This window comes from Azolla caroliniana, unplaced genomic scaffold (assembly GCF_043228905.1).
Source record: "Azolla caroliniana isolate FFs.n. ecotype wild unplaced genomic scaffold, voAzoCaro1.0.p SCAF_9, whole genome shotgun sequence".
Lineage (NCBI taxonomy): Eukaryota > Viridiplantae > Streptophyta > Polypodiopsida > Salviniales > Salviniaceae > Azolla > Azolla caroliniana.
The window spans coordinates 21,145,630-21,165,891 of record NW_028230444.1 but is presented as its reverse complement, the minus strand read 5'-3'; the positions used below and the strand labels follow the sequence as shown (position 1 = coordinate 21,165,891).

The 20,262-nt window shown below is 40.6% G+C and overlaps 1 protein-coding gene across 2 annotated transcripts in view; it reads right to left on the bottom strand.

Annotated features, from left to right (window-relative positions):
* Nucleotides 1-208: 208 nt before the first annotated feature.
* Nucleotides 209-20,262, bottom strand: part of LOC147860587 (uncharacterized) — a 44,429-nt gene continuing 24,375 nt past the window's right edge. The window contains exons 1-3 of one of the 2 annotated variants that reach the window (XM_087324474.1): nucleotides 2,063-2,515; nucleotides 1,195-1,927; nucleotides 209-752 (exon numbers count right to left, since the gene is read on the bottom strand). In XM_087324474.1, the coding sequence (XP_087180600.1) occupies nucleotides 576-752; nucleotides 1,195-1,927; nucleotides 2,063-2,433 (1,281 nt within the window). In that variant the 5' untranslated portion in view covers nucleotides 2,434-2,515 and the 3' untranslated portion in view covers nucleotides 209-575. Of the gene's footprint in view, nucleotides 753-1,194; nucleotides 1,928-2,062; nucleotides 2,516-20,262 lie in introns of those variants that run through there. The other variant, XM_087324475.1, reaches the window with a different exon arrangement.

Sequence of the window (20,262 nt, the reverse complement as noted above, 5' to 3'; positions counted from 1 at the left end):
AGTACCTTAAGTGTTTTTTTGCGCTTTCTTTTATATTTTTATTACTCACCTCTTGATCAATTATCTAACTAGCCACTATTGCCATTTTCGTACAATCCATCGTATCACACAATGTACAAACTCTACATACTACATATCATTGTATTTCTTCTAACCATAGAGCTTGCTCATATTTTTCTATTTATGAGAAATTCTCACAGAGAATGAATTGGCAAAGAACTCAAGTGATATTTATTTTAGTCAATTCCATGTAGTCAATACAAATACGACATAAATTATAAAGCACTATATGAGTGGCAATGAGATTCAAATGAAATGAAGAAGAAATTACAAACATAAGAACGAGCATTAGTAACATACGTTTGGCAACATGTTATTCTAGGGTTGTGGCTAGAACAACACAACAAAAGTTGCAACATAGAAATTTGAAGTAGAAAGGTTTCTATTATTTGATTGATGCCACGTCGCAAAGGAAGTTGGTGTCATTAAGGCTGAGAAGTTATGCGAGAATCTACAAAGCATTGTTAGATTCAGAGTGATAATGGTAAGATGCTTGTCCTGCCTCAATTGGTTGTCTAATTTTTCTTGACCGTTGTAACAACGCCACGTATGTTGAAAGCATTCACGCCTTCGAAGATGCCATCAATGTTGTCGACTGCGGGCATATCAATGCCATCGATGCGCGTGTCCTTGCTCGTGTATGTGAAGGGGACACGACATTTGGCAGTAGTGCATTGCACTTCCACCTTGGCCTACGCCCATCAAAACCCACCCAAATGCTTAAAACAAAAATTTAAGAAAAACAAACGTCATTAAGGAGCATGGACTCGAGAGAGTGGAGTTACCCTTGTAGTGTGTTTCTAGAACATTCTATAAGGAATTAAAATGGTCACTAGAATATTCTAGAAATATTGTGTCTAGATCATTCTAGAAATATTGCGCTCAGTTCTCCAAGGTATGGCGTGTCTCTTCTAGAAGGATTGAATTCTAGACGAATTGAAAATGGCATCTAGAACATTCTAGAAGGAGTGAATAATGGTGGTGGTGTTTAGAACATTCTAGATGGATTAAAGTGTTGCGTCTAGAACATTCTAGAGAGATTAAAGTATTGCGTCTAGAACATTCTAGAAGAATTTGGGGGAAAGAAAGGATAGGAACAGAAAGAAGGGCGTTTAGAGATTATTTTTTGTTCACCTCGGTTCGGGGTGGGACGTCCTTGACGGTGTAGGTGGTCTGGAATGTGAGAGAATTGGATATGGTGGTGCCCATCTCTGTGGAGATGGTTCTTTCGGTGCTTATAGTGATGCTGGCATTGGCGGCGACCACCTCCGGGATGCCAGCGGTTAAGCCCACAGTGAAGGAGGTGCTGAAGGTGCTCGATGTGGACCACGTCTGCGAATTGGACACGGATTGAGTGAGAGTAACTTGGACCTGCAAATCTGTGGTGAGATCGGTGTCATTGAACAAGGATCCCGATCCGACAAGAACTGGCGTGATGTCGCTGACCTCCGCCAGATTCAGCAGGTACTTTATGTTGAAGAGCTTGCGGCTGACCGCGGCTTCCTTCACAATGAGGCGAGTAGTCTTATCGTTGATGCTGCTGCCAATGGCACACAGCATGCTCTCCCAGTAATCGGTGTATCTTTTGAGTATGAGATTGTTGGCGAGAGAGCGGAAGGCGAGCAGGGTGCTGCTGAGCTTGAGGATATCGAAATGGCAATTGATGTTATTGAGAGCATTGGACGGCTTGTCCACGTCCGCCCAAATCCAGTTGGGGCTGCGCCTCCAGAACTTCTGGACGTTAATGTTAAGCACCACGACATTGCCGTCGAGAAGAGGGATGACCTCGTGAGTAGCAGCCAAGCGCGGGGTGTCCTTGTTGAACTTGAGCCAATTTGTCTCACGTTCATAGTGGTCCCCCACATACCTTATACACCGGTGTCAATGAATGAATGAATTATGTAGGAATTTAAAGTAGTAAGTGGCGTGTGTGCCTTAAGTTAAAAACCTGGCTAGAAAGGCAGTTTAAACCTGGCTCGAAAGACAACTAAGATAAACTTACATGCCATTGTCGCCCAAGAACATGACGTAGCGCGGAAGGACCACGGCAAAATCGACGGCCGATGTGTCTTTGATCGCGGCATTGAGATCCAAGATGCCGGATGCGGACACATGTAACGAATTGGGGATGGAATTGATGCTGACCCACTTGAGGTACTTGCTATCGAGCATGGATTGGAAGAGAAGGTGTCCGGTGGCATTGCGGAAGATCTTGAAGTAGCACGCGGGGTCGGAAGTGGGGCTCGAGGGTGTGGTCTCGCGATCGGCCAATATGTGGTTGGACGAGTTGCGTTGCCAGAAGCGACCATTGGGAGCGCGGAGCATGACCACGCCCGCCTCGTTCGCATTGTAGAGCACCTCATGGGCGACCATGCGCGACTTCGTCCCGGCCGAGAAGGTGAGGTACGGTACCCCGTTTCGCACTTCAACCACCAAGTAGAAACCCGCCAGCCCATACACCGCCTGGAGTGCTATGAAGCGTGGAAGGCTAGCACCCGACACCAATTTAGGGGAAGTTGGTAATGCGTTAGTCGCCATTGATGGGATTTAGGGTCTAGGGTTTGGGATTTAGGGTTTAGGGTTGTCAATGAATGAAGCTGCTGCTGCTGCTGATGATGATGATGGAAGGGCCATGACATTTATATAGGATCATCGGCCTATTGAAACCCTACATGGAATTCATTGGCTCCCTCTGTCATTTTCTTCGTCGGATAAGAGAGAAAGAGAGAGAGAGAGAGAGACGTGGTCGCTCTCTCTCTTATCCGATAATCACACTCGCACCCCAAGTGTGTTGGTGAAGATATATACCTTTACCATTCCATATGAACAATTAATCCTAATGCACCGAGTCAATATATTTGGTGGTTTCATGAACAACTAGATTCCATGCTAGATAAATAAAAGATGTAATTTGGTATCTCAAATATGTCTATTATAAATGAAGCGAAGAGGGATTGGAATCATATTAAATTGAACAATTGAAAATTGGTATTATTGTTGGCATCGCTTTAAAGGCGAAAAAATACCATGAGAATAAATTAGATGATCAACATAATGTAAATTGAACTAACAACACATGCTACTAAGCTTGCAAGCTTAAGAGTGAAATTAAACTTTTTCTATTGCATCAATATAAATGACACTATGGTCGTACCCAGAGTATAGGTTGCCGACTGCGTAGATAGACCTTCTGGCGAAGGCCTCCATGAACTCATTGATTGTCGGCCCGATTCCTGCATTTTGAATCTTCACTTTGTTGATAGGTTGCTGGTCTTGGATAAAGTGCAATGTGGTGTTCTTCTTCGGCACTGTGAAACACGGTGTGAAAAATCGTATGGAATGGACAAAATCGACAAGGTGCAATGTGCACGTGTGAAAGGGTTGATGGTCACACGAGTATGCTAGCATGTTGTAAATAGGACGGAAATGAGAATCGTAAAAAGAAGGCTACATGTAAGGTTTTTTATAAATATAAAAATAAGACTAAAACCTAGTAATATTTGAGTGCATATAGAGGGTCCACAATAGGAGACAAATTGGCGTACCACTAAAGCTACTAGTGAGTGCTTTAGCTTTTGTATATTTTCTTTTCATATTTAGTATTCCATGAGAAACAGTTGAGAATCAAGCTCAACCTAGCATTTTGTGTGAATACACCCATTGAGAATCTATGAGCACTCAAAGGTCAAAAGTCACACCCACTACTCTCTACACATTAATTATGTGTCATAGAATCATATTGTGAAATGCTCAAGATGTGAAATGCTCTCAAGAATAGCCTCCTTTTCATTATGTCTCAAGTTACATTTTATAGACTCTCTCTTAGCGTGGAGGGTGTTCTCCCGCTCTAATTAGCTCTACTAATTATGGGGCTTGGTGGGGGCCTAGTTTGGGTGTGGTGCATGAGGTTTGGTAGGGGCCTAATTTGGGTGTGGTCTATGTGTGGTGCATGGGGCTTGGTAGGGGCCTAATCTTGGTAGGGTCCACAATAGGAGACAAATTGATGTACCACTAAAGCTACTAGTGAGTGCTTTAGATTTTGTACATTTTCTTTTCATATTTAGTATTCCATGGGAAACTGTTGAGAATCAAGCTCAACCGCATTTTGTGTGAACACAGCCTTTGAGAATCTATGAGCCCTCAAAAGGTCAATAGTCACACCCACTACTCTCTATACATTAATTATGTGTCATAGAATCACATTCTATGACACATAACTAATGAGTTTCGTATTACCCATGAATAATGGTCTTTGTTAATCCCTAGGGCCGAACAATAGCCTAACACAGGGTGTCTACAGGAGACACTTCACCAAAGGGTGTTACGACAGGGCAACTTAGACTAACGATTGATCATACCTTAATCGGCTACTTAAGCAACATGTCATTAATCTTAATACACGCGTAAGATAGAAAGTAATTAGCATCGAACGGTAATCAATACACAGAGATAAGACAATAAGGCTTCATTAATTATCCGTCAAGATTTACAATGTAACTGACCCTTTTTATACGTCACCGGCTCTACATACAAAACGGTGCCAACCGGCACATTGATATGAACTGGTTCGGATCCGATTTTGGTCCGTTTGTTCACTTCTCAAAATAGCAATAGATACTTAATTAAAAATAGCAGCTTCTAGTTAATATTCTACCTTTTTTACATTTTGGTCTCGTCTGTCTTCTATGCCTTGCCGGTCAACTAACACATGGCACGTCCATGGGACAGTACCTTGTACGTCGTATCCCACTATCCGGCCTTCAGTCCTCGTCCAAAATGTCCAGAATGCTTTGATCTAGGGGTTCCAGTGGTTCCTCGAGAATTTGCTTCGTCTACTGCTCTTCCTGTTGCTGTTGCTCCATTGGCTGTTGTTGTTGCTCCGGCTCCTCTGGTCATTGCTCCTCCTGAGTTAAATCCGGCTGCCTTGTCCCAGCCTCGACTCTGACCGACCTTTGCTCTGATGATGGCTCTTCATCACTGAGATTAATTGTCGTCGCGCTCTTCGTTGCTTCTTGCCGTAGCCTCTCTTTTTCGTATCTTTCAAACCGGACTTGGTTATCCAACTGGTCATCGTCTAGCTGGGCCACGAGTTGCCGGACCACCGCTATCTGTTCCTCTGCCAATTCATCTTTTACGGCAGCGAAGTCTTCCTTATCCAGCTTATAGAACTCATCGCCTTCCTTTTTTCCGGTTTTCGGCATCCGCCCTCAGCAACTGTAGCTCGGCTACATGCTTCGCCCATTTTGACCACCATTGTACTGAGATGTCTTCAATCAAGTGCTTCGTTCGATGCCTCCATGCCTAAACAATGAACCGAATCCGCTCTAGCCCCATCTTAGCTTTGTCTTCTGCGGCCTACCATTCGTCTTTTAATTGTTTGATCAGGTTCACCGTGACCACCTCCTGATCTTTGTAGTGCAACAATTGATTTTGATATGTTGTCTACACCCTTTGTAAAGTCATGGTGGCTCGTTCTGTTTGCTCGTAATGTTGCGCTTGGAGGTCCCGTCGTTCGTGCACTGCTTTCGTTGTCGTAGTGTAACTCACACACTACGTGGAAATTGCATTTTGTCCATCCGAATAGAGAATGAAATACCCGGTGAGAACCGGACGAAGAGGAATCGGCAAGGAGGAATCGGCATGGAGGAATCGGCAAGAAAGAGCCGGATGTAGAAGGCCGGTGAGAGTCTCTTACGGGATGAAGAGACACAATTGTAAATAAAAGAAACATTAAAATTTCTATTATGTGCATAGGGTTGGTTATTGGTTGTTGGTTATTTTGGATTAAGTATTGATCAATATAAAAATTATTCGTGGGATTCACAATTTATGCATCTACTTCTCTCTTAACAACCTAAGTACCAATTAATATAGTATACTCGTGTGATTCATGAGTTTCTTATCTTTATCTTTGCTATCTACTTGTAATTAATCTCTATCTCACGATCTCCTTTCTCCTAGTCCAAAACCCCAGCAGTTCCCACCCGACTCACGTAACGATCCGGCGCCGAGAGGCACAACACAAGTGGTGAACCCGACGTGAAGACGGGTGGCAAGGAGATGGACAATCAACAAGCTAACAATATGATGGCGATGTTCGAGCAGATGCTACAAGAACAACATGCGATGTCGGAGATTTCGGCAGCAGTAGAGCGGCTCGTGCAACGCAACGGGCAATTCAACGGTAAGGATCTGTCGCGATATTTGTAGGACTACAAGGTAGAGATGCTCCGGTGCCAGATTTCAGAAGGACTGCAAGTGACATCCTTCAACCGGGTGGCGACCAACGGGCTTCAAGGGAGTATCCATGGGTTACAACAGCAAAATCCGGCATGGGAAGCATTTGAAGAATCGTTAAAGACCACGTTCGCCATCGAGGACTCCTCCAAGGCAACGCCGAGGGGATTCGAAGATTGGGTGGAAACGCCAAGTAAGGGGCTGAAGGTCCTCGAAGTGTTTTCGTCATTCGAAAGTCGGTTCGGGGGGTTGTCCGCGAGAGATCAAACTATTCTTGCACCAGACAAAGTCATAATGTTTTTGCGAGTTGTGGACGTCCGGGACTGCAAAGATCTCGGAGTGCTTCTGGAGGACACGACCACTGAAAGCGGCCTCACCGAAACGTGGGAAAGCGTGCAGGATATCGTCGCGCGATACACGAAGAGGGGGCAGTGGCTTGCTAATGAAGAGAAGAGGGTTTCGGAACCGATTCCGAAACCGAGATCCGGATTGGAGGACCATCAACTGCGGGCTCGAGAGACTACGACCGAGACGGGGATTGACGCAACCATGGTGGAGCAGTTGCTGAAAGATATGGAGAATCTGAAAATCGCGATGGTGAAGAAGTCGGGAGACCGTCCCACAAACTCCAAGTATATGGAACGTCGATGTATATGGTGTGATAGCACCGAACACGATCGGAGGGATTGCGACGAAGGAAATCAGATTCATTCGATGGACTCTCGGAAGCCACTCCGACCGAACTTCCGAAAAGGCAGCATGAAGAAGGTTCTAGAGGAGGAAATAACGGCAAAAGGTAATTATGCGACAACCGCGGGAATAAGTGTGGGTGAGTCGTCGGGAGCAAAGGCGTCTTTTTGGCCGGATATGCTAGAAAACCCCGAGAAAACCGACTCCAATGAGATCCGAAGCACCGCGGAAGGCATCCGTGAAGCTACAGGATGGGAGTGCCCTGTGGATAAGAATAGCGTGTTTGCTTTATGCCAATTGCATGAAGTGTATGTAGATGAGAAGCGACGGCGCACGGATGAGGCGGCCGGTCCATCGAAGACATCGGAAAGCTGGAACTCCGGAGGTAAGGGAAACGAAAAGATGATTCCGGCATTCAAGCTTGCCTCGGACATCGAACAACAAACGGACTTGAAAAAGGTGTTCGAGGAGAGAATCCTCAATAGCCGGGTAGATTTTTCGCTTCGAGAATTACTCGGAATAGCGAAGGAGTTCCACGATCTTCTTGTGGATCTCGTGAAGAGAAAAAGGCAAAGTACGGAGGAGAATGCTCCAAGGGTGAATGCAAATACCGTTCTAATGAATGACACCGAATTCGAAGACGAAATACCGAATTCTCACTAAACACATTCGCATTCACAAGTGGAAGGATCGCGCATAAATGGAAGGATAAGGGAAATTTTAGGGGTTTTTCAATGATTTTACAAAACACATTGATACCAGTATCATACATGTTCAAACATACTATGAAAAAGCTTAAAAATCCACTATTTTCGTGATTTAGAAGTAACTAAAAAAAGACGAATTTCAAAAACATACATTCTCAATTTATATCACAAACTTTACAACCAATGTTATTTTATAAGAAATGATTTTTTAGAAATCATAAGAATTCAAAACACATGATTTTATATTACTCGATTTGTTACAAGCGGAATGTAGTTACACTTAATAGCCAAATATACATTCATGATCACTCCTTTACGGAGAATCACTACTATAACTAATATACAATGACGATTCCTCCTCATCATCCTCGGATGTACCAATCAGTGCATTATCTTCGTCATAAACCAAATGGTTTGACTCTAGATTATATGTAGCAGATCTCGTTTGCCTTTGACTCGAGCCACCTTGTAGACCTGGTAATTTTTCTTTTATTATATCTATTGTTGACTTCCTTAATCGTCCGGCTTTTGTAAGTGTGAAGTCGTACACGATGATATCCACATCAGAGATATCAAGGGTCGAGATGTTACGAATGTTTCGCTTCCTCTTCCTACCTCCCCTTCTTGTTTGGCATTCAATCATCTCCAATGTATACTTACCTATAAAAGCATTTGCACTTCTAGTGTTGTACCAATGAACATTTATAGACTTGATCGTGTTTTCTATTTCATGCATTAGCACTTCTAGAATTTTACCAACCCAAAATTGGTGGCCATGTGAGTTCTCATCAGTCGGCGTTGCAATCAACATCCCCGCGGTGAGCTCTTGCAAATTTCCTTGCCATCTAGCTTCGGCTGCTTTGGTCATCCTTGGTCCCACATAAATGTCTCTTTGTTGTGGATGGACCAAGCTGTCATTAATCGCATTTACTAGTTGCTCCGGACTTCTATTTACGCGATCATGTTGCAGCGACCATGTGAATGGCGTTTCCAAATTCCAATTATCAACAGATACACAATTGTCTATAATTTCTTTTTGATCACTATAAAATACATCCCACCATGACGTGTCTTGTTGTGCGGCATATTTCTTGGCGGCCTCAATATGTTTTCTTTTTTCTTCTAAGGCTTGGAGCCATGACCGTTTTTGTTCTAATACAAAGTCGCTCTGCAACTATCTTTTCTTCTCAATTGGCATTTGCTTAGCTCCATGGACAATTGTACTCGGCATACAAAGTAATAACTGGCAACCACCTTCAGGTTCCCATGTTGTAGAAGATGAATATTGTTTAGCATACAAAAGTGTAGAACCACTTATTCCATTTTTCTTTATCAAAAAAATGTGATTGAAACTTATATTGTTTAACTCAGCAAGCACTTTAACATTCCCACCACCCCCATCTAATATATATCTCTTAAAGTCATATACCTCCTTCAAGTGTAACACTTTTGGGCGTGGTGTATATGCATCACAAATGACATCAAATAGTTTAGGTAAAGTGAAAGCATCATGCCGAGACAACTGTCTGGAGAATGTGCTAAACATCTGATCTATATGGTCATGTGTGTGGCCAACCAAAAGGAAATTGACTTTCACTTTCCTAAACAATTCTAGGTTGACCAACATACTTAGATAGCCAAATACAGTTGAATTTTTGTTCTCTCTAGCAGTATTGTCCAATTGAATGTATAGAACAGGGGGGAAAGGTTGTCCCCAAGACATCAAAACTCGGTGAATCACTGTAACTGTTAGGTTAGGGTCATTGTGAACATTGGGGTAAGTAATGAAGACGTGAGGTCGAACAGACCTATTATAAGCCAAGCATCCCACCAAGTGCATTTGAACAAGGCACTCATCATTGACATCTTTGGGGAGCCTCCGCATATGCAGCAAGCATGTCTTCTTCTTGTCCATGCCATCTATCATTAAGCACATGTATTGTTCGGGCCTCTTCAAACACTTCTCTCTATGATGCATCGCCTTCCTTCGTTCTAAGGATTGTGCCTCACGATGCTCTTGTAGTAACTTCTTACTTGTATCCTTTTCCATTGATGTCTTTGCACCTTTAGCCAAACTTGTAAGATTTGCACAAATGGAGCAATACCCCATACGTACTTTACGAGGAATAATAACATTTGAAAACCGAGCTCTCCATAATCTGGTGAATTGGCTATAGGTGATAGACTTATTACGTGAGCCCAGCATATCAGATCGATAGACATCATAAAATTCCCGACGTGTATAATTATCAGAAAGATGCATCCTACCTGTAGTGGGCATTACTTCACAATTTAACTGAAAGTAAGTTTTCATCCAGCCAATAGCTAGTCTTCCAATTGCACCTTTCATACTTGGAACCTCTTTACAATTGAGCATCTGATCCCCGCTAAGTAGACATTGTTGTACTCTATGTAGCCGCATGTTACTAACACATAACGCAATTTTGAATGCAACTCTACATATCTGTTGCGCATGGAAGATATAATACTCGAATGATACTTTGATCCCCGTACATTTGTCAGATACTAGTTGCATATGTGACCCGAGGTAAGTGTCTTGCTCATCACGGGTCATCGAAAAATAGTATCGCCTTAATTCTCGCAACTTTGATTTTCCAATCATAGACATACAACCACGGGCACAACATATTTTGTTGACATCAAATCCAATCTGTTTATCTGATGTCACCAAGCTAAATCTAGCTAGACGAATTCTTCGTGGGATTCTTCTAATATGCATAGGGCTCCCAGATTTCTCTTCCTGCATAGAGGTTGGTGTAACCTTGTTACAGTCTAATTCTCTGTTATGACCATCGCCAATGTTATTCAATGTTTCCTGGGCACTTCCTTCATTCTCGGTATCTTTATTAATATCGTATTCTTCAATAGAGAACTCTTCACATGTGTCATTATTTACATTCCCTGTAGATGAGCTCAGACAATATTCTTCGATAGAATATGGTGAGTCGGTCGACAGACAATATTCTTCAATCGAATATGGTGACTCTGCTGACAAACAATACTCTTCAGTAGAAAACGATGGGTCTGATGACAAACAATATTCTTCAATCGAGAATGGTGAATCTTCACTCATGGCTTAAGGTCTAGATAGGGCTCTCTAAGTTATGTGCTTAGGGTAAGGAAAAAAACTAATAAGCTCCTCTCTAAACATATACTCCTCTCTAAACATAAACTTCTCTCTAAACAAAAGCCAAATCAATAGAATGTAACACGTTCGCGTTCACAAGTGGAAGGATTGCGCATTCCACTTGTAGAATCTTCTTAAAACGAAGCAAATACACCCTCTCTACAAAAATTGGATGCACTAGTATCACATGTTCCTCAACTTGATGAGAATTTGCAAATATAAAAATACATGATAGATCTACGAGTGGAGATCATTAGAAATCATGCAAGTTTAGACATGTTGATAAGTTAATGTAGGCATAATAAAGTTCAACTATGGCTCAATATGGCACTATTGTGCGACAAGGGAAACACTAACTTAAAGACTTATATTAATTAGGTAGGTTTTACAAAAATATGAGGTGTACTTGTATCCATACTAATAAAATGAGATATAATTTATACTTTGACCCATACGTGCATGTACGTAATTGTGGAAAATGTAGGATAGTGCACATTAGGATAAGTGATTGGAATAACTAACTTATTAAAGTATTCAATACTTGTATTTAAAGTTGATCTAATCTATTCCTCAGTTTGTTCATATGGGATCCAACCATACATTGTGTATATAATTGTGCACAATGTAAGGCAGTGAACTTTAGGATAATGTCGTGGAAATAACAAACCTATTAGGCTTTCATACCTGTATTTAAAATTGATCTACTCTATTGCTTAGGTGATTCACACAAGATCAAACTCCGAACGATAACGCAACTGGAACCATTATCAACACACTACACAATCTAAGCAGCAATGGAATAGAAACATAATAGTTTTAACAATAGAAGACAAAGATCCATAATAACAACATGGACAGTCCTAGCAACAATTATAGGGCCATGTTCTGTTAAGGTTAGCTTGGACCAAAATCAGCCTCCATTTAAGCTAGTTCATGTTTCTCCATAAGTTTGGTAGTCAGCTATGCACGCGGTGAAACCAATATCATAAATCTACTAATCAAGTATATAAAAATAAAATTGAAACATATAGATGATTATAAAGAATAGAATCCACTAGGTAAAACCCAAAATTTGTATTAATAATGTGAAATCTTAACAAATCGTCAGTGTCATATTCTTTATAGAGTCTATTACATAGCAATCAATTCATCAACGTCATTTTCTTCATCATCTTGTGTAGAACTCTCTTCGGCTATACGTGCATTGGTTTCCCCTGTTAGCCGAGCCAACGAAATATCTTCTATAAGCTCATCATCAAGCTCTATTAGCTCCCCCGGTTCGCCGGCTAACGGAGGAATAGGCTCTCGTGAAGCAGGTTGAAACCTTTCTGTATTGGCGAGGTTCTTTGCACCGACCTCCTCATCCTGGTCTGGGCACTCCCACAAAGCCTTAATCCGCATATTAATAAATATAACTTGGTCCTCGTCCTTCTCCAATGCAACTGTATTTCTAAACAGCTTCAATGCACATGCTGACGTAGTTCCTATGATGTAAGTAACAAGAAGATTTAGTTGTCAAACGAAAAAAAAGTGATTGGTTATCTCAAGATCGTTACCCTAGTTCGAGGAATACCTGTGCCAGAAAAGAGATCTAATATCCAGTCTCCTTCGACAGAAAACATCTCGATCAAGCGCATCATAAGTCGTTGAGGTTTTTGGTATGGGTTGACAAGTCCCCGTTCTGTCGTGGTGACATGTCACAATTTCCGAGTCACTGCTGGATATACCAACAGATTTGAACCTCCCACTTCATTAGAATGCTCTTTGATTCTCTGTTTCTTAATGTCATCGAAGTAGCCAACCGTTATGTATTCAATGGCATTAACGAACCGAAAAGTTGGACCTCTATTTACATTGGTCTTGATCCTATAAAAAATAATTCATCGAGTTAAGAATAGATTCAACAACCTTAAGAATTGCAATATAATGAAAGACACCTATAAATAATCCTTACCATGCAAGGTTCTCGATGCCATGGCAACGAGATCTCAAAGCTTGAGCTACCGAGTACCCTTGGTCCATACTATGAAAGACAACTATTCGCCACAAGGATGCGGTCGTTAGCTCAGCGAAATCCTTGACCATCTTCTCCAATTGTTTAAACCTAAACGGTTCATCGTCGTATGATGACCCAGCCATTCGAAATCCGTAAGGAATATCCGCAATCATTAGCGTATATTCCTTCTTTGGCACCTTCTGGATCAAGTCGATGACATCACCGCAAACCACATTGTAGTAAAGATCTCTCGTAATATCTTTTTTGTGGCTAAATTTTTTTAACGAGCCATCTTCCTCCATTTCGTACGCCTTGACTAAGCGACGATCCTTTTCTTTTCTGGCTCGCTCGAGATGTGCAAGGAAGGATGTAGGGAAATCGTGTATATCCTTAACTTCTCCTTGTTTCTTGCCTCGACACGGTTTCTAATAGAAGCAATAGAACATCAGGTATTATTATACAAGCTCTACATATGATGAAAGGGTAATGAAAAAACATGAATACTAACCCAATCCTTGAATGCAATAAAATACTCTGATAACGCCTTATACGAAGACGTTAGAGGATAATCCTCGGTCACTTGTTCCCAAGTTATACATCCAAGTTGTTTCATCATAACTTCTTGGATCTTCATGTACACCTTATGACTGTAAAATTAGAAATCAAGATTAGAACTTTGAATTACACCAGATAGACTACAATTTCAGTATTTGAAAGACTTACTTATTGAACTCGGTGACCATTTCTTCAAGGCTTAAATCTTTCGCCACAACCCTTGACAAAACCGACACAAGAAGCTGCTCGTCCTTAATACCTTGCATCGCTCTCCATAGAGACAGCTTCATGTTGTCTGCCGCTTCTTCAATTGTCAAGTCAAATTTCTTGGCGGCTTGTGACTTTAATTCTAGTTGAGGGTCAACCCTACATTTCTTTTGTCGTTGACCCTTTACCTCCTTATTCTCCCACATTGAGAATATTTGATCTTGGAGGTCCCATACTTCTCCATCTCTAAACGCCAATTGAAACCAAGACTCATACTTTCGAAGACCATCGGACCTAACATTATCATCTACCACAATGCCGACTTCATGCAGACATTGACGTCGAAGGCCTGGATGTAACTTCACACCAAACTTTTGTTTCACATCTAAATACTCGTGGTGGAAGAACCGTATACGCTCAATAGACGACATTTTCTGCCGATAGTCATTATCATTATTATGGTCCCATGCCAACAGCTTAGCCTCTTCGGTTGTGAGCCCAACATAAATTTTGCACTCAGCATACTTGAAGAAGAAAGTGGTTGGATGTTCTCTCACAAGTTGCCGACGTGCCTCTGCTGAATGCGATCCACCAATGACAAAATAATTATATTGATCATGCTTTCTGATATCAAAATCTTCAATGGTTTCACATTCTTCAGGATCCACCATAACAATAAAAGGCACCACAGTGGCATGAGGATTAATTTTCATTTTTTTCTTGAGATTTTGAACATGCATGCGATGAGGCTCTCTAATCTCAAGTGGTCTTCAACCTGTTTTTTCATCAATAGGGGGCCGATGGATGTGTGTTATAGGCAAATTAAATACTTGCCCTTTCCTGACCAGCTTCCGTTGCATTAACTCTCTCCTTATTTTATTCTGCTCGGATGACAAGACACCCGAGGCCAGCTCGGCTCCTGGCGTCCCCTTATTATCCTCTTCTTCATTTTCACTTGTTGAATCCGTATCCGACATTTTCGTTGTCTTCTTCTTGACTGGTCTTGACTGGACTTTGGATAAACACGTTCGCGTTCACAAGTGGAAGGATCGCGCATAAATGGAAGGAGAAGGGAAATTTTAGGGGTTTTTCAATGATTTTACAAAACACATTGATACCAGTATCATACAAGTTCAAACATACTATGAAAAAGCTTAAAAATCCACTATTTTCGTGATTTAGAAGTAACTAAAAAAAGACGAATTTCAAAAACATACATTCTCAATTTATATCACAAACTTTACAACCAATGTTATTTTATAAGAAACGATTTTTGGGAAATCATAAGAATTCAAAACACATGATTTTATATTACTCGATTTGTTACAAGCGGAATGTAGTTACACTTAATAGCCAAATATACATTCATGATCACTCCTTTACGGAGAATCACTACTATAACTAATATACAATGACGATTCCTCCTCATCATCCTCGGATGTACCAATCAGTGCATTATCTTCGTCATAAACCAAATGGTTTGACTCTAGATTATACGTAGCAGATCTCGTTTGCCTTTGACTCGAGCCACCTTGTAGACCTGGTAATTTTTCTTTTATTATATCTATTGTTGACTTCCTTAATCGTCCGGCTTTTGTAAGTGTGAAGTCGTACACGATGATATCCACATCAGAGATATCAAGGGTCGAGGTGTTACGAATGTTTCGCTTCCTCTTCCTACCTCCCCTTCTTGTTTGGCATTCAATCATCTCCAATGTATACTTACCTGTAAAAGCATTTACACTTCTAGTGTTGTACCAATGAACATTTATAGACTTGATCGTGTTTTCTATTTCATGCATTAGCACTTCTAGAATTTTACCAACCCAAAATTGGTGGCCATGTGAGTTCTCATCAGCCGGCGTTGCAATCAACATCCCCGCGGTGAGCTCTTGCAAATTTCCTTGCCATCTAGCTTCGGTTGCTTTGGTCATCCTTGGTCCCACATAAATGTCTCTTTGTTGTGGATGGACCAAGCTGTCATTAATCGCATTTACTAGTTGCTCCGGACTTCTATTTACGCGATCATGTTGCAGCGACCATGTGAATGGCGTTTCCAAATTCCAATTATCAACAGATACACAATTGTCTATAATTTCTTTTTGATCACTATAAAATACATCCCACCATGACGTGTCTTGTTGTGCGGCATATTTCTTGGCGGCCTCAATATGTTTTCTTTTTTCTTCTAAGGCTTGGAGCCATGACCGTTTTTGTTCTAATACCAAGTCGCTCTGCAACTATCTTTTCTTCTCAATTGGCATTTGCTTAGCTCCATGGACAATTGTACTCGGCATACAAAGTAATAACTGGCAACCACCTTCAGGTTCCCATGTTGTAGAAGATGAATATTGTTTAGCATACAAAAGTGTAGAACCACTTATTCCATTTTTCTTTATCAAAAAAATGTGATTGAAACTTATATTGTTTAACTCAGCAAGCACTTTAACATTCCCACCACCCCCATCTAATATATATCTCTTAAAGTCATATACCTCCTTCAAGTGTAACACTTTTGGGCGTGGTGTATATGCATCACAAATGACATCAAATAGTTTAGGTAAAGTGAAAGCATCATGCCGAGACAACTGTCTGGAGAATGTGCTAAACATCTGATCTATATGGTCATGTGTGTGGCCAACCAAAAGGAAATTGACTTTCACTTTCCTAAACAATTCTAGGTTGACCAACATACTTAGATAGCCAAATACAGTTGAATTTTTGTTCTCTCTAGCAGTATTGTCCAATTGAATGTATAGAACAGGGGGGAAAGGTTGTCCCCAAGACATCAAAACTCGGTGAATCACTGTAACTGTTAGGTTAGGGTCATTGTGAACATTGGGGTAAGTAATGAAGACGTGAGGTCGAACATACCTATTATAAGCCAAGCATCCCACCAAGTGCATTTGAACAAGGCACTCATCATTGACATCTTTGGGGAGCCTCCGCATATGCAGCAAGCATGTCTTCTTCTGGTCCATGCCATCTATCATTAAGCACATGTATTGTTCAGGCCTCTTCAAACACTTCTCTCTATGATGCATCGCCTTCCTTCGTTCTAAGGATTGTGCCTCACGATGCTCTTGTAGTAACTTCTTACTCGTATCCTTTTCCATTGATGTCTTTGCACCTTTAGCCAAACTTTTAAGATTTGCACAAATGGAGCAATAACCCATACGTACTTTACGAGGAATAATAACATTTGAAAACCGAGCTCTCCATAATCTTGTGAATTGGCTATAGGTGATAGACTTATTACGTGAGCCCAGCATTTCAGATCGATAGACATCATAAACTTCCCGACGGGTATAATTATCAGAAAGATGCATCCTACCTGTAGTGGGCATTACTTCACAATTTAACTGAAAGTAAGTTTTCATCCAGCCAATAGCTAGTCTTCCAATTGCACCTTTCATACTTGGAACCTCTTTACAATTGAGCATCTGATCCCCGCTAAGTAGACGTTGTTGTACTCTATGTAGCCGCATGTTACTAACACATAACACAATTTTGAATGCAACTCTACATATCTGTTGCGCATGGAAGATATAATACTCGAATGATACTTTGATCCCCGTACATTTGTCAGATACTAGTTGCATATGTGATCCGAGGTAAGTGTCTTGCTCATCACCGGTCATCGAAAAATAGTATCGCCTTAATTCTCGCAACTTTGATTTTCCAATCATAGACATACAACTACGGGCACAACATATTTTGTTGACATCAAATCCAATCTGTTTATCTGATGTCACCAAGCTAAATCTAGCCAGACGAATTCTTCGTGGGATTCTTCTAATATGCATAGGGCTCCCAGATTTCTCTTCCTGGATAGAGGTTGCTGTAACCATGTTACAGTCTAATTCTCTGTTCTGACCATCGCCAATGTTTTTCAATGTTTCCTGGGCACTTCCTTCATTCCCGGTATCTTTATTAATATCGTAATCTTCAATAGAGAACTCTTCACATGTGTCATTATTTGCATTCCCTGTAGATGAGCTCAGACAATATTCTTCGATAGAATATGGTGAGTCGGTCGAAAGACAATATTCTTCAATCGAATATGGTGACTCTGTTGATAAACAATACTCTTCAGTAGAAAACGATGGGTCTGATGACAAACAATATTCTTCAATCGAGAACGGTGAATCTTCACTCATGGCTTAAGGTCTAGATAGGGCTCTCTAAGTTATACTCCTCTCTAACCATATACTCCTCCCTAAACATAAACTTCTCTCTAAACAAAAGCCAAATCAATAGAATGTTAAATTATCAATCATTATATAAACTAGATCTAAATGATGTTAAATCAAGTAAAATATAAAACTAATCATTAACAAGCCTTGAATATGTTGGATTAATGTTAAAATCATTGGCTAATTAATGACACCCATTTTGATATAGAACGTCTCACTCATTGATTCTTTAATGCTCACCATTTTAAATATTAGACTTATCAATCATTGGTTAATTCATGCCCACATCTTTAATACATAACTATTGAGAGTCATAAAAAAATTTGCTTTTAGTAATCAATCATTGGTACATTCATGAACCTCTGTCATTGTCTCCTTCATAACCTTTGAAGTGATTGTAGGTTGTTATGAGTATAAAAGATTGATCAATATGTTAGTTTGACTTTGTAATCATTAATACAATCATAAGTTACTATAGTTAATGTGACTATGGTTACAAACTAACTATCCTCAAAGTTACCAACATTGGTTAAGATGACTATGGTTACTTTAACCATGGGTTCAATCCCTATAAATAGGAAGACCTCATCATATTTCACTCACCAGAGCGTACAGAGTGTACAGAGCACTCAGAGCACACAGAGCACACAGAGCACTCAAGGCACAAAGCACGAAAGCGCGATCTCCGCCTCCACACAACACGATCAACCATGTCTTCCAAGAGAGTCGAGCGCGAGGAGTCCAGGTAGGCCTCTAACACTGTGGACATTTTTGTAAATATGTTTCGTTTCCCAAGAACTCGATACGGCGTATCAAGTTCATGTATACAATACAAATATTTATACACGAACTCGATACGGCGTATCGAGTTCGTGTGTAAATATTTGTATTGTATACATGAACTCGATACGCCGTATCGAGTTCGTGTTTAAAGTATAGGTTTTAAACATGAACTCGATACGGCGTATCCAGTTCGTGTTCATAGTGTAGGTTTTAAACACGAACTCGATACGCCGTATCGAGTTCGTGTTTAAAACTTACCTTTTAAACACGAACTCGATACGGCGTATCGAGTTCGTGTTTAAAGTATAGGTTTTAAACACGAACTCGATACGGCGTATCGAGTTCGTGTTTAAAGTAAAGGTTTTAAACACGAACTCGATACGACGTAACGAGTTCGTGTTTAAAGTATAGGTTTTAAACACGAACTCGATACGCCGTATCGAGTTCGTGTTTAAAGTTTGAATTTTAAACATGAACTCGATACGCCGTATCGAGTTCGTGTTTAAAACCTATACTTTAAACACGAACTCGATACGCCGTATCGAGTTCGTGTTTAAAATTCAAACTTTAAACACGAACTCGATACGCCGTATCGAGTTCGTGTTTAAAGTGTAGCCTTTGAGAGACAAAAATCGTTTACGGGGTAGAAATGTTATCAAATTGTCTGTCAAAATAAGTCTTTTTATGTTGAGTTTACTTACTTCTAAACAAATACATGCTCTAATTATAGGTGTTTTTTGACCTACTTTAGCTTAAAATAGTAGAGAATGATCTACAAATTGCATTCACTATGGCAAATTCTCATCAATATAGGTTTAGAATCTATATAAGTCATACCTACTATTTAAAAGAATATATAACCCGTTTTACTTATTACGATATATATTTTTTAGGTTGAATAGCCCTGACTAGAATAGATTTTTGAATATGTTACTGCTCCTAGAAACTGTTCTTCATTATAATAACAACTTCAATCTACGTAACTATCTAACTTATGTTTTTGCATATACTTTCTTAAATAGGTCGTTTGCGAATCTGTCAGACCGACCCGTGAAGAAAATTAAGCTTCGCATACAAGGTTCTCCAATCGAAGCCCAGACCAAGGTAACTCCGGAGACCATGAAGAGAGGAAAAAAGCTTCTCTTTAACGAAGAGACAAAATCTCAGCCCCATAGTGATGTTAGCCACTACTGGAGGCGAAGACCTTCCTGACCGAGATCTAACGGACAACGAATGGTGTATGCAATATGTCGACTCAAAGAAAAAAGTCGTATTGTATACAACAAAGAAGAAGGGTGAGGGGCAGCTTGGAAAAGAAACCCCATTTATGTATGGCCGTATTCTACGATTTGACTACGAAGATGCAGATTCGGCGAAACTTTTGTTTCACATCTAAATACTCGTGGTGGAAGAACCGGATACGCGTATCGAGTTCCGGTTTAAAGTGTAGGTTTTAAACACGAACTCGATACGCCGTATCGAGTTCGTGTATAAATATTTTTATTGTATACATGAACTCGATACGCCGTATCGAGTTCTTGAGAAACGAAACATATTTACAAAAATGTCGACAGTGTCAGAGGCCTACCTGGAGTCCTCGCGCTCGATTCTCTTTGAAGACATGGTTGATCGTGTTGAAGTGGAGGCGGAGATCGCGCTTTCGTGCTTTGTGCTCTGAGTGCT